General features: G+C 42.9%; 1 protein-coding gene across 1 annotated transcript in view; it reads left to right on the top strand.

Annotated features, from left to right (window-relative positions):
- Window positions 1-14,338, top strand: part of RBM6 (RNA binding motif protein 6) — a 76,708-nt gene that overhangs the window by 51,175 nt on the left and 11,195 nt on the right. Inside the window, 5 exon segments of the mRNA XM_021686877.2 lie at window positions 3,218-3,292; window positions 9,849-9,909; window positions 11,910-12,182; window positions 12,594-12,754; window positions 13,744-13,841. Coding sequence (XP_021542552.2) covers window positions 3,218-3,292; window positions 9,849-9,909; window positions 11,910-12,182; window positions 12,594-12,754; window positions 13,744-13,841 — 668 coding nt within the window.

Genomic DNA, 14,338 nt, shown 5'->3' with positions numbered 1-14,338 from the left:
GGGAGATAAATTTTTGCAGGTTTTGATCTAATTTAAGCCTAATCTAACACTAAGAAAGGAGGTGTCTCTGGTTCTACTTTCAAATGTGTGACGCCTCTTCAGGAGCCAGACCTGGTTAATCAGACTCGTGGTCTTCATGGTTCCTTTGCTTTAGTAGCTTAATAATCCAATAATTCAAATGATGACTAAAAATACTAATGTGTGAAGATGGTAGGTAATAGACAAAAGTGGACAACCAAAAATGATGAAATCATTCATTAATGACTTATTGATTTATTATTTATTAATATTTATCCTACTCATTTATTAATCCAACTCCCCACAGTCTGCTTCCCTAGGAGACATTGGCAGATCTTTACCCTGTGAAATCTGAAGAAAGGGCCTGGCCAGGATAGGGAGGGTCATAGTGTATGTCACCCCATGCTTGGTATATCTGGGCAGCCTGTATGTGATAGCAGCTGGGGAATCAAATCATAGATAAACCTGATTGTTCTCATTCAAGTGATTTCTCTGTTTATTCTTATTAAAACAATTGGCTGTTCTTCAACGGTGATGTAAAGCATTTCATATTCTTTAGTAGTGGTCTCCTGGCAGCCTTATGTCTAGCCACGTGCAGATTGAAAAGAAAGCCGTCCTAGCTGTAGGGGACTCTGAGGAATTGGAAATCATTACCTTTGTGACACATGAGGGAAAGGCAATCTTCTCAAATGGGAAGATATGCTAATGAGTGCTCCTGGCAGGAGTTTGCTACCCTGGACGAAAGTCATCCGTGGTTCCTGGAGCAGCATATTTGTCACACTAGAAGTATAAAGACTCCTTGCCTCAGAAATTTCTGAGTCTAGTGATACCTCCAAGTGGTGAAATCAAAATTTGCAGATGACTATGTTCGCAGTAGTGCCTTGTGCCTGTGGCACTGTTCACTCTTTACGTGGCAACCCACACGTTTTGTGGCCAGGGTGTACAGATGCACACTGTGACAGCAGTACCTCCCTCCAGAGCCACTGTGTGCTAAGCACTCCAGTCTTCAGGGATAGTTGGATCCATTCAGTCTTTTGTTCCTTCCACAGCCCTTATTAAGTTCCTTTTCTGTGCCAAGTACTGCACTTGGTACTGGTAATAAAAGGCCAGCAAGATTTAGCCTGGACACTAAGATCTGGCCCAGCAATTGACAACTGACACTAAGTGCTAGCGTAAAGATACGGGTTCTGACGTGCAGTGACCATTTCCTATGAAAGCTTAGTCTTTTAGTAGATTGAAATGGGTTGTGAAATATTACCTGACAAGCAAATGAGGTGAAGTGAGTGGCTTTTTGACCTGTCTCGTCTCACCTGCTGATCCTAGTCCTTTTTGAGCACTTAGGAGTCAAAATACATTTATTGAGCCCTCACTATATTTCATGCTAAGCTCTTTATATGTATTAATTTACTTAATCTTCATAACCATCTTATGAAACAGGTACTGTTATCCCTACTTTACAAATGAGGAAACTGAAGCACATAGAAGTTAATAAGGTCCTTGTTGGAGGTCATGAGGTGGTGGCAAGATTCAAATTCAGGGAACCTGACCCAGAGTCCATGTTCTTAAATGATGTGATACACTGCCTCTAGGTAGAAGGGTACCATCCTGACCAACCTCCTGTATGGTAGAGCTTGGCAGAGTGATAGTCCCCTGACCTCCCTGCCTGCAGAGTTCTTCTCTTTCCTGGTTTGGTTTCTGAGATCAGATTGCTTGCCCTTAAGACAGAGCACGAGTTGATGAATGCAGTAGGAGGTCCCTTATCTACAGCCCACATGTGAATCTGGCTCTGCCTTTCACCATCTGGGTGACCTTGGCTCTGAGCATGTTTCCTTATCTGTAAAGTGGAGATAATGTTATTTTATGAGATCATTCAAGGGATTAAATAAGATCACATACTTAATAGTTGCTGGCTCTGAGTAAGCACTTAATAAATGATAGCACATTTTTATTATCATCATCTTCTAGCCTTGAGAAGAAGCCACAAAACAATTTCTCAGAGACCAGACTCTAGGACCTAAGTAGGCGGGCAGATTTCCTTTGGTTTTGACAAGACAATAATTTTATTCTATGTATTTCTCTTGACTCTTTTGGTGTGAAAAGCAGAGAGGTAAAGCATTATTTGACAGATGTATGGATTCAAGCAAGAAACTGAGGTCCAATTGCAAAGAAATGCCTTGTAGAACTCAGAGCCCTGTCTGAGGAGACACAGAGGACCCTAGAGGGCGGAGAATGAACACAGCGCAGGGGCTAGTTCCAGAGTCGCATCCTCGGTTAGTTCACTTACCAGTGTGGGTGAGGGTCTCTTGTCAGTAAGCAGAGATTTTTTTTTCTCTCTCTGCTCTAACATATCTGCTGGCTAGTGTTTATTAAGCCTTACCTTTTCTTGATGGGAAATAGAATTGATGACTTTTCCAAAATGCAGAGGCAAAGGAGCTCTGTAACTGCAAGCTTATTGAGCCCCTTTCCCCACCTGTTCCTGTGCCAGACTTCCCCCCAGTGCTTATTTGCCAATGGTTGCTCCTCAGATCTCATGGCTGGCTCGCTCTGTAGGCTCCAAGCCAGAGTGATGCAGCTGCCGTCGCCGCCGCCGCCGCCACCATCAGCCATTCAGGGTCCTACCATAGGACGTGACCTGCCGTGAAGCTTTCACCTTTCTCCGTTCTGCCTATCATCGGGGTTGTACCTTTTTTTCCGGGGGCTTTTGCCATGCAGCCAGTGTTCCAAAGAAAGTTTTCAGGCACCACAGTTAAGAGCCCTACCTGCCTTTCCAAGGAGATTTGAGTTAGCCATGGAAAAGAAGATAATTGAGAGGGCTCCTGTGCCTCTGAGCTGCAGAAGGAAGAGTTGGCTTCTGCTAGTGTGCTCGCTCCGAGTCAGGTGGGGGATTTGCTGGGACTCGTGAACGTGCACTACATACCTCTGGAGAAGTAGACTCGGCCTAACCTGCCCAAGGACAGCGCCCTGACCCACAAGAGCGAAGGCTGAAGACTGATTTTCCCACATCCTTTCCCTAAGCTTAAGCTTGCTCTGCCACACTGCCCCAAGTCTGTGGCTTAAAACAGCCATTTCCTTTTGTTGATAAATAGGTTCAGTCTTTGTAAAATGTTTCATCTTGGGGACTGGAAAGGCTCTCTGTGCCTTCCTGTCTCTCTGTTTCTCTGAGGGTTGATGTTGATGTCTTCTGTCTTTGTCTTCACAGGGAACTCTAATGATCCATGACAAAGAGGTCACCCTTGAGTATATACCAGGCCCAGATTTTTGGTACTGCAAACGGGTAAGTGCCAAGAATTCCGTTCCTTAGAAGTAAGGATCTAGCCTCACAGCTCCTCTGTGTCTCCAGGAGTGCTCCCTGGTAGTATGCATTGCCAAGGACAAAGCTCTTCTACCTTAGTTCACTTCAGATGAACTGAGGGTCTGTGCAAGGCCAGCCACCATTCATGCTTTCTGGCTGCTGCCTGTGGCCGTAGAGGGCTCTAGGCCTATTGGAGGCACCCTCTCAAGGGACATACACCATGCTTTTCAATTGATTACGAACTGCGTTGATTTAAACCTCTCCCTGGTTACCAACTTCCTGGGGGTGATTATAGGGGATTAGTATTTAGAGAGGTTGGTTCTGCCAGAGGCATACACTTTTTGGCTATTATAGGGTTTCCAAGGATATAGAACTTTCAGGTACCATGACATTTTACCTCTCTTGAAGTCCAGTAGTCTTCTAGAATGGCATATTTATTTTATTTTATTTTTTTAAAAAGGTTTTATTTATTTATTTGAGAGAGAATGAGAGAGAGCACATGAGAGGGGGGAGGGTCAGAGGGAGAAGCAGACTCCCTGCCAAGCAGGGAGCCCGATGCGGGACTCGATCCAGGGACTCCAGGGTCATGACCTGAGCCGAAGGCAGTCGCCTAACCAACTGAGCCACCCAGGCACCCTAGAATGGCATATTTAAAGATTTTAGGCTATACTCTTTTTTTTTTTTTAAGATTTTATTTATTTGAAAGAGAGAGCATGGGGGGAGGGGGTGGGCAGAGGGAGAAGCAGACTCCCCACGGAGCAGGGAGCCCAATGCAGGGCTCAATACCAGGACCCTGGGATAATGACCCGAGCTGAAGGCAGATGCTTAACTGACTAAGCCATCCAGGCGCCCTTAGACTATACCCTTTTTTTTTTTGAGATTTTATTTATTTATTTGACAGAGAGAGAGACAGTGAGAGAGGGAACTCAAGCAGGGGGAGAGGGAGAGGGAGAAGCAGGCTTCCTGCCGAGCAGGGAGTCCAATGCGGGGCTGGATCCCAGGACGCTGGGATCATGACCTGAGCTGAAGGCAGACGCTTAACGACTGAGCCACCCAGGCGCCCCCCTAGACTGTACTCTTATTGAAGTCCAGCTGGCTTGCAAATGAGCATGAAAATAAGATTTGCCAGTTTTCATTGCTGCTACTTAGTTTCAAAAATAATTATGAAAAATGTATAGTTTCTGAACCATGATTCATTAAAAATTCATTATAAAACTTGATAAAATTCAGCAAAAACATTAGGTTGATATTTTATTAGCCTCAATGAAATATAATTTGTATAGCTGTGGTTGTCATTAACCAGAGCACTCATATTTCATGGTGTCATTTTAGGAAAACATTTAACTTTTTAAAAAATTGTGATAAAATACATGTAACATTAAATTTATCATTTTAACCATTTTAAAACATACAATTCACTGGCATTAAGTACATGCATAGTGTTGTACAACCATCATCACCATCTAGTTCTAGAACTTCTCATCACTTCAAAAGGAAACCCTGTATCTCTTGAGCAGTCACTCCTCAGTCTCCTTTCCCTCATTTCCTAATAAACCACTAATCTGCCTTCTATCTCTATGGATTTGCCCATTCTAGACATTTCATGTAAGTGGAGTCATAGAACATTTGACCTTTTGTGTCTGCCTTTGTTCACTTAGCATGTTGTCAAGGTTTATCCATGTTGTAGTATGTATCGGTATATCACTCATTTTTATGGCTGAATAATATTATATGGCTATACCACATTTTGTTTATTCATTCATCAGTCTATGGACATTTGGGTTGTTTCCACCTCTTGTCTGTTGTGAATAAGACTGCTGTGACTATTCATTCACGTACAAGTTTTTGCTTGAACACACATTTTCAGTTCCGTTGGGTATATACCCAGGAATTGTGAGGTCATATGGTACTTTTATGTTTTAACTCTTTGAGGAATCACCAGGCTATTTTCCATAGACAGCAGCTGCACCATTTTACAGTCCCACCAGCAACGTATGAGAGTCCCAATTTCTGTACACCCTTGCCAACATTTGTAATTTTAACCCTTTTTTAAAATTTTTTTCATTTTTAAGTAATCTCTGCATCCAACGTGGGGCTCAAACTCACAGCCCCAATATCAAGAGTCACGCACTCTACCAACTGAGCCAGCCAGGCACCCCAACCCTTTTTTGATAATAGCCATCCTAAGTGGGTGTAAAATAGTATCTGATGATTTTAGTTTGCATTTCCCTAGTGACTAGTGATGTTGAGCATCTTTTTATGTGTTTGTTGCCACTTTTATATCTTCTTTGGAGAAATGTTTATCCAAATGCTTTGCCCATTTTTAATTGGGTCATTTGTCTTTTTGTTGTTGTTATAAGAGTTCTTTATACTGGATTCTGGATATAAATCCCTTATCAGATGTGTGATTTGCAGTTATTTTCTCCATTCTGTGTGTTGTCTTTTACTTCCTTACCATGTTTTTTACACAAAAATTAATTTTGATAAAATCTAATTCAGCTGTTTTTTCTTTTGTTGCTTATCCTTTGGTGTCAGAAATCATTTGCCAAATCCACGGTGATGAAGATTTACGCCTGTGTTTTCTAAGAATTTTATAGTTTGGGCTTTTATATTTAAAGCTTTGATTTATTTTGAGTTAATTTTTGTTTATGCTGTGAGGTAAGGTTGCAGCTTCATTTTTGGCATGTGGGTATCCACTTGTCCCAGCATCATTTGTTGAATTAACTATTCTTTTCCCGTTGAATGGTCTTGCACTCTTGTTGGAAAGCAGTTGACCAGAGATCTGTAGGTTTATTTCTATAGAATCTCAGTTTTATTCTGTTCTATATTTTTATCCTTACGTTAGTACCATGCTGTTTTGATTATTGTAGCTCTGTAGTAAGTTTTGAAATTGCTAAGTATGTCTTTCAACTTTGTTCTTTTTTAAAGTTCTTTTGGCTCTTGAGTGTCTTTTGCAATTCCATATAAATTTGAGGATCAGCTTTTCCATTTCTACAAAAAGACCATTAGGATTTTTATAACATTTAACATTTTAATAGTGATTGCCTCTACATTTTGAGATTATGGGTAATTTCCCCCCCTCTCTTATACTTTTCCTATCAGCTATAATACCCATATATTGTTTCTTTTATAATCAGGGATGGAGGGAGCTAGCATTAAAGGGATAATTTTGAACTCTTTTTTTTTTTAAGATTAATTTACTTTCGAGAAAGAGAGAGCACGTGAGCAGGGGGAGGGGCAGAGGGAGAGGGACACCTCTGAGATCGTGACCTGAGCTGAAACCAAGAGTTGAATGCTGAACTGACTGAGCAACCCAGGCGCCCCAAACTCTATTTTTTGTTAACTGGCAGAAAGCAAATGTTGATATCTGATGTCAAAATTACATGGCTATTGCCAAAGCTGTTGCTTGAAAGAACAGAATGGCTTGGTTACATTGTCCCCTAAGATGACAAGCCACTTGCTTAGCTGTCTCGGGGGTTCTTGTAATTTCTGCGCTTTATTGGAAGGATTGAGTACCAGCCCTGCATATGCAACCTTTGGCCTGATGTGGAATCTACCAACTTAAAAAAAAAAAACATTTATAGCAGTATTATTTGTAATGTCCCAGAAGTCAAAACAACAAAATATCCATCAACTGCTGAATGGATAGACAGACAACACTCGGCACAGCCCTACAGTGGAATGCTATTTGGCAGTTAAAAGGAATGAAGTGGGGCTCCTGGGTGGCGCAGTCAGTTGAGCCTCCAATTCTTGTTCTGGCTCAGGTCATGATCTCAGTCTCATAAGATCAAGCCCTGCATCAGGCTCCGTGCTCAGTGCAGAGTTTGCTGAGATTCTCTCTTCTTCTGGCCCTCCTGCTCGTGTGCCCGTGCTCTCTCCCTCTCAAATAAATAAATCTTAAAAATAAATAAATAAAAGGAATGAAATGTTGCAATGCGCTAACATGGATAAACTTTGAAAACACTATGCCAGACATAAAATAATAAAATACCTTATATCACACTATTCCATGGGACTGGTGGTAAGAATGGGAAATGACTCCACTAGGTTTCTTTTTGGGCCAATGAAAATGTTCTAGGGGCACCTGGGTGTTCAGTCAGTTGAGCATCTGCCTTTGGCTCAGATCATGATCCCAAGCTCCTGGGATTGAGCCCTGCATCAGGTTCCCTGCTCAGCAGGAAGCCTGCTTCTCCCTCTCCCTCTCCCTCTCCCTCTCCCACTCTCCCTGCTTGTGTTCCCTCTCTTGCTGTGTCTCTCTCTGTCAAATAAATAAAATCTTTTTAAAAAAAAAAAAGTTCTGAAGTTAGATTGTGGTGATGGTTGCACTCTACGTATACTGGAAGTCATTGGGGGTGCCTGGGTGGCTTAGTTGGGTAAGCATCCAACTCTTGGTTTCAGCTCAGGTCATGATCTCGGGGATCGTGAGATCAAGCCCCACATCAGGCTTCGCTTTCAGCATAGGAGTCTGCTTGAGTTTCTTTCCCTCTCCCTCTGCCCCTCTGCCCCTCCCCCCTCAAATAAATAAATAAATCTTAAAAAAAAAAAAAAAAGAGGGACACCTGCGTGGCTCAGTTGGTTAAGCGGGTGCCTTTGGCTCAGGTCATGATCTCACGGTCCTGGGATCGAGTCCCGCATTGGGCTCCTTGCTCAGCAGGGAGCCTGCTTCTCCCTCTGCCTGCTGTACCCCCTGCTTGTGCTCTCTCTCTCTGACAAATAAATAAATAAAATCTTTAAAAAAAAAAAGGAATCATTGGACATTTGAAACAGGTGAACATTATGGTACTTAAACCAAGGTTAGGATCCTGACTCCACCACTTAACAACTCTTCTGTAATAACAAGCAGCCTCCAAATCCCAGTGACTTAAATGCACAGACATATTCTTCATTTAAGTTACATGTTTGGAACTATGGGTCATTGCTTGTTCTGCTCCATGACCCCTCAATTTGGGACCCAGCTGGAAGGAGCAGTCCCAATGTGGCACTGCTGTCCCCCTGGCTAAGGGAGAGAATGAGAGGCTCATTCTCCCAACCAATGGCTCTCAGAGCTTCTGCCAGGCCCGTGCAGGTCATGTTCACTCACACTCTGTTGGCCAAAGCCAGACACGTGGCCAAAGCTGCCAACGGAGAGGGCAGTGCACTCACCTGCAGGGAGACACCACCGTTGCTTGACCGAGGGCAGGGCTGTGTGTATGATCCGTCCGTGCACCAAGAAGGGAACAAGGAAAAAATCGACTGTAATGACTTTACTCGAGTTTGTCTGAATCACTTAAGTGATAGTTTGTGGAACAGGCCAGGTACTTGGTGTGTGCTGTTTACTCATTAGCTTCTGCTGTGGTGGTTATTCTCTTCCATCTGGCATGCCCTCCTTGCTCACCCTACAAGGCCCTACTCAAATAGCAGCCTTTTCTTCACAGTTCCTGTTCTTTGGTTTCCTGCCAGTCAGCTCTCTGTCCTCATACTACTTGGAAGCTCATTGGCAAAAGTTCAGTGTCTTTGGGATTGGCAATGTGCTTACCTTTTTATTCATAGGTTCAGACAAGAACTACATTCACATTGCAAAGTGTCTCTTCCCTTGTTTGGGCGAATGAATGTTCCTTTTCCTTTTAACATCCTCAGAAGAGCTGCCAGAGGCACTACTTATGTATCTTCCTCTTCTTTCCTTGTCCTTTTTTAATTTATTATCATTTTTTTAATATTTTATTTATTTGACAGAGAGCACAAGCAGGGGGAGTGGCAGGCAGAGGGAGAGGGAGAAGCAGGCTCCCCACTGAGCAAGGAGCCCAACTCAGGGCTTGATTCCAGGACCCTGGGATCATGACCTGAGCCAAAGGCAGACGTTTAACGGATTGAACCACCCATGTGCCCCTCCTTGCCCCTTTTTTAAATCAGGGGAGTTGATCATCAAGAATTGTCAGTTCCAGCCCAGCCTGAATGGGGCTCTCATAAGCAGTTTAGGACCAAATGTTGGATGCAGACTATGAGGGGCAATGGCTTTGGGGCAGTAGTATCGTATAAACCATTTAACAGTCCAGTTTTCCTAGTTAAGTTTATGTCCTGTAGAAATCCTTGTCTCTTGGGGCGCCTGGGTGGCTCAGTCGTTAACGCGTCTGCCTTCGGCTCAGGTCGTGACCCCGGGGTCCCGGGATCAAGCCCTGCATCGGGCTCCCTGCTCAGTGGGAAGCCTGCTTCTCCCTCTGCCACTCCCCCTGCTTGTGTTCCCTCTCTCGCTGTGTCTCTCTCTGTCAAATAAATAAAATTTAAAAAAAGAAAGAAAGAAAGAAATCCTTGTCCCTGACAGAGGCATTTGGGGCTGCTCGGGGGTCCACGTGCCCTGTTAGAAGGCAGCTCTCAAACAGCAGCTTCCCACATTCTGTCTGCCAGCTCTGATGAGTGGGGGGACATCAGATTTGTTAGGCTTTACGGTGATCTGGGATATGGCTTATTTCTTTCATGTTTGGCAGGTGCTATTATGTTGGATATACGTAAGGTTTTTTTAAATGTTTTTGGTCAAATTGAAGTCTTTCCCTTTCCCATGCAGTGTAAGGCCAGCGTAGCTGGACACCGATCTTCATGTTCACTCTGCAAGTGCCCAAGGGAAGGTGAGTGTTGCTAGAGGTGGTGGTGGTAGTTTTTATTTTATGTACTGATCAAAACAAATTTCATGCTCTCTTTGGCTTTTAAGAGTGGTCATCCCTAAAGACAAGTTGATCTGTAAAGCTCTTAAAAGTGCATTGTGATCTCTAACTTCGTGTGACCTGTTAGTGAATGATAGTGGATCTCAGTTCCACCAGGGGAAAGAGATGGGTTGCCAAATCCTCACATTGAGGGAACCAAGTGGGCAGCTGACCAGAGGTCAGTAGGAGTGTTATTTAGAATACATTTAAGGATGTTAGGTTGAGAAAGAGTCTCCGTGGCATTCGTCCATGTGACCCTTATCCCCCACTGCTTTGGCGTTACTGAGAATCATCTGTTATCGGGATTGTTTTCTTATTTACGCTCTATATAAACATTTCAGGATCTTCAACAGAAAAATATTTGTAAAATAACAGTAAAAAATGAACAAGAGAAAATAATCAGGATTGAGGGTATATGTTGTTTTTATAAAGGAATAAACCTACCAGCTTCTCAGTCACTTAACTTTAAGTAAATTTCTCCAGAGAACCTTTAGGTAGGCAACCTTGAAGAGTCTGTCAAAGGCATCTGTAGCAGTGACTGTTTTTGTTTGTTTTTCTTTTTTAAAGATTATTTATTTATTGACAGAGAGTGAGTGAGTGCACAAGCAGGGGGGGCAGCAAAGAGACAGGGAGAAGCAGGCTCCCTGCTGAGCAGGGAGCCCGATCCCAGGGTCCTGGGATCGGGGCCTGAGCCAAAGGCAGGTGCTCAACCAATTGAGCCACCCAGGTGCCCCAGCAATGACTATTATATGCCTGTTTCTGATATTACCCCTTCAGGAGAGCTAGGGCATGACCATAAAATATAGTTCAGTTTAGGGATCCAGGTAGCCTTCTGAAGGACTGTTTGTTCCAAGTTTAGGACTTAGTATGTCTACAAAGAGTTTCTTAGCTGGGGTTTTGGCCTATAGTGGAGATTCTACTCTCTAGTGAGGACTGTGAAGCAGGTGTTCTGAAAATCTTTAAGGAAGGCTCTAGATGCTGTAGAGACCAAACCAACCTGTGAGAAGGTGAGTAAATAACTGAGATTTTTAGCTTGTATTACAATTCAGATTACGCAAAATTGTGGGTTTTTTCCCTGAAGAAAGGCTTGCTTTCTCAGTATATTCTAACAAATGAATGGCTGGTTTATAAAAATCCTTGGGTACCATACCACTAAGAGGGCTGAGACAGCTTTAACCTGAAAACATGTAAAACAGGTGTTCACTAGTTGCCTATCACTGCTGCTAAGTTATCTCTACATTGGTCCTATAGAATGTATTTTTTTGAACTACATGGCTTCCTGTGAACCTTCCCAAGAATTGAATTCGTTGCAAAAAAATGTTCCTAATTAATTGGACAGATTGTCTTGCTATAGAAAGAGATTGAGAATGAATCATTTATATTTTGAAGGACATTTGCTCATTACAATTATTTGCAGGTGAATGAGCTATATGCAGGTAGGTCTGTTAGCTTCCCCAGAGAAGAGGGGACCTGTGGTCTTACAGAATTGGAGACAGCTGTCTTAGTACCATAACACTGGAAGAAGCAAGACTCCTAGACACATACGTTTGGGATATATGTTTCTACCAAACTTCTGGCAAGGGTCATAGCTTTGGTAATTTTGTTCCCATATCTGTTCTTATCATTGGTTTTAATAGTCAGGCCCAGCATCTCATGAAGTATTTCTTATATTTAAATGTTTGGGAAGTGATAGAAAACTCGTAAGATGAAATTTTTTAAGTACTTGAAGGGTTTCTTTGAACTATTTCATGTGCTATATCATTGGCCTGGCTTAATATCTGTTAAAGGACTTTTTTGTGGGTATTTCTGAGACTATTAAAACCATTCCAGTATGAGTATTTGTTAGCAGGTAAGGAGGAATCACAGCAGTAGTGTTTTTTGGATGAAACCTGCTGGAGATTCTCTTTCTGTTTCTGTTCCTGTAGTGACAGAGGCCAAGCAAGAATTAATAACCTATCCTCAGCCTCAGAAAACATCCATACCGGCACCATCAGAAAAACAACCCAGCCAGTCCCCAAGGTCAGCTGATAAGGAACCTGAACCCAAGAAGCGGGAAGAAGGACAAGAACCACGCTTGGGACATCAAAAGAGAGAAGGAGAAAGGTATCTGCCTCCTCGAAGGGAAGGGCTCACCTTCCGAAGAGACCGAGAAAAGGAGCCATGGTCTGGGGAGACACGCCAGGATGGGGAGAGCAAAAGTAAGTGATTTGTCAGGGCACAAACCAGACTGTGACCACCACAGTTCGAGTATAGATGGCCTGTTTTGTGGCTAGGGACCAGGTGTTTCCCACACCCTAGTAAAACTGCTCAGCCTGATTGTAGAGGCTATTGCTTTCTGCAGGCCTTGCTGTACCAGTGGAGGTTGGAGGAACCTACATCCTCCAAATAGCAAGTTGCTATTCAAATGCAGCAAGGCATCATTTTAGATTTCTGAGTATTGGTGAAGCAATGTTTGAAGTATATGACCCAACATTGTTTTATAGAATCAGCCTTGCTGGAGCAGAATAGCATCTGCAGTAAAAAAAAAAAAGACAATCAGGCTCAGAGGGCTTTGGAAATTAACCTTTCTCTCTTTCCTTGCTCCTCCCATTTCTATGTGGTTTGTTCAGCAATTATGCTAAAGCGCATCTATCGTTCCACTCCACCTGAGGTCATAGTGGAAGTGCTGGAACCCTACGTCCGCCTTACTACTGCCAATGTCCGTATCATCAAGAACAGAACTGGCCCCATGGGCCACACTTACGGCTTTATTGACCTCGACTCCCATGCGGTAAGTTTCCTCTGCCTTGGAATGTCCAAGGGACAGCTGGCTATAGAAACCTGAAGCAGGTTTGAAGGACTTCCTTATCATTGGAATTCTCATGTGCTACCTGGTATCAAAACCCTCTTGTTCTTTCCTTTGGGTTTAATGCTCATTCAGAGGAAGGGACTGCCTTTGAAAGTTAGAATTCTGAGCATTTTTCTAGATTTGGTTTTGTCTTTTGGCGTTTACAATGTCCAATTAAAATAACGTGAGAACTTAGTTACTTGTGAAGAATCTGTGTACTGAACCTTGCAAGATTTAGCAAATTTTCTAGTTTCTTAAATTTGTTTTGCTCAGCCATAGATGGTTTTATATTTGATGGTAACAGGACATTTCCTCTTTTTCCATAAAATGTTGTTTAAGAGATTCTTGTGGCTTAAATTTTTAGTTGTGGGGCCCTTTTCTATAGAGGTAACAGGAAAGTAATAATGAAAATCATTGGTATTTTTCTTTTTTAAGATTTTATTTATTTGAGAGAGAAAGAGCACGAGCTGGGAGAGGGGCAGAGGGAGAGGGAGAAGCAGACTCCCCACTGAGCAGGGAGCCTGATGCTGGGCTCGATCCCAGGACCCTGGGATCATAATCTGAGCTGAAGGCAGATGCTTAACCAACTGAGCCACCCAGGCACCCCTTGTTGGTATTTTTTAGATTTCATGCTCAGAAGTCACAAGGGACTTTGTAAACTGGATCTGATGCAATGAGAGTTGCAGCCTAAAAGAAGAGAATTTGAATTTCTGATATTAATACCAGAAACTGATGTTTACTATGATCACTATTCTGATCAACCCTTCATCAAGAGTTGCCTGTTTTTGCCAGGGTGCTCTTACTATTATAATTACAACCAGAACATAATGTTCAGTAAATTTTTCTTTTGAGAAGAAAATCCACGTTCAGTTCTCTTTCAGAGGACATGGCCTTTTCTCTCTTTGTGCTGCAATGTGTCTTTGGTTTCCCAGGAAGCTCTTCGTGTAGTGAAGATCTTGCAGAACCTTGATCCACCATTTAGTATTGATGGGAAGATGGTAGCTGTAAACTTGGCCACTGGAAAACGAAGGTAAGGCAGAAGAGTGGGGCTCCTTTGTGATTCCCCTACTCAAGTTTTTGGGAGGCAACTCTGAAAGGTAGAGATGGTAAGACATGGTACCTTCCGATGTGGGTTTCTTCAGGTAGTGTGCATGTTTTCTTTTTATGAAGCTTGCCTTATTCTGACTTTAGTTGTCTTTTTTTGTTGTTTTTGTTTGGTTTTTCCTTAAATAGCAGCACTAGGTACTTAAGTGCCTTCCCTCTTCACTGCCTGGTATCTTTGGGTTCCAAATGATGATACCGTCTTGGATGTGCAGAAATCTCGATACATCCTTGCGCCTCAGAATCCTAAGAAAATGCTGTCCTGACTCCCCATTCCTCTGACCCTGGTCATGCCTCCATGGTACTGGGAAGTCTAATTCCTCTTTATTCCTATACTTACCTTGACCCAGGAGTGGTAACTGGGAAATGGCTGCATCAGAGAGGCAGGCTTGCAGGAATGGGGCAGATCTTGCTCTAGCACCCTCA

Source organism: Neomonachus schauinslandi, chromosome 1 (genome assembly GCF_002201575.2).
Source record: "Neomonachus schauinslandi chromosome 1, ASM220157v2, whole genome shotgun sequence".
Classification (NCBI taxonomy): Eukaryota; Metazoa; Chordata; class Mammalia; order Carnivora; family Phocidae; genus Neomonachus; species Neomonachus schauinslandi.
Note: the sequence above shows the minus strand (reverse complement) of the source record. Positions and strands in the feature narration are given on the sequence as shown.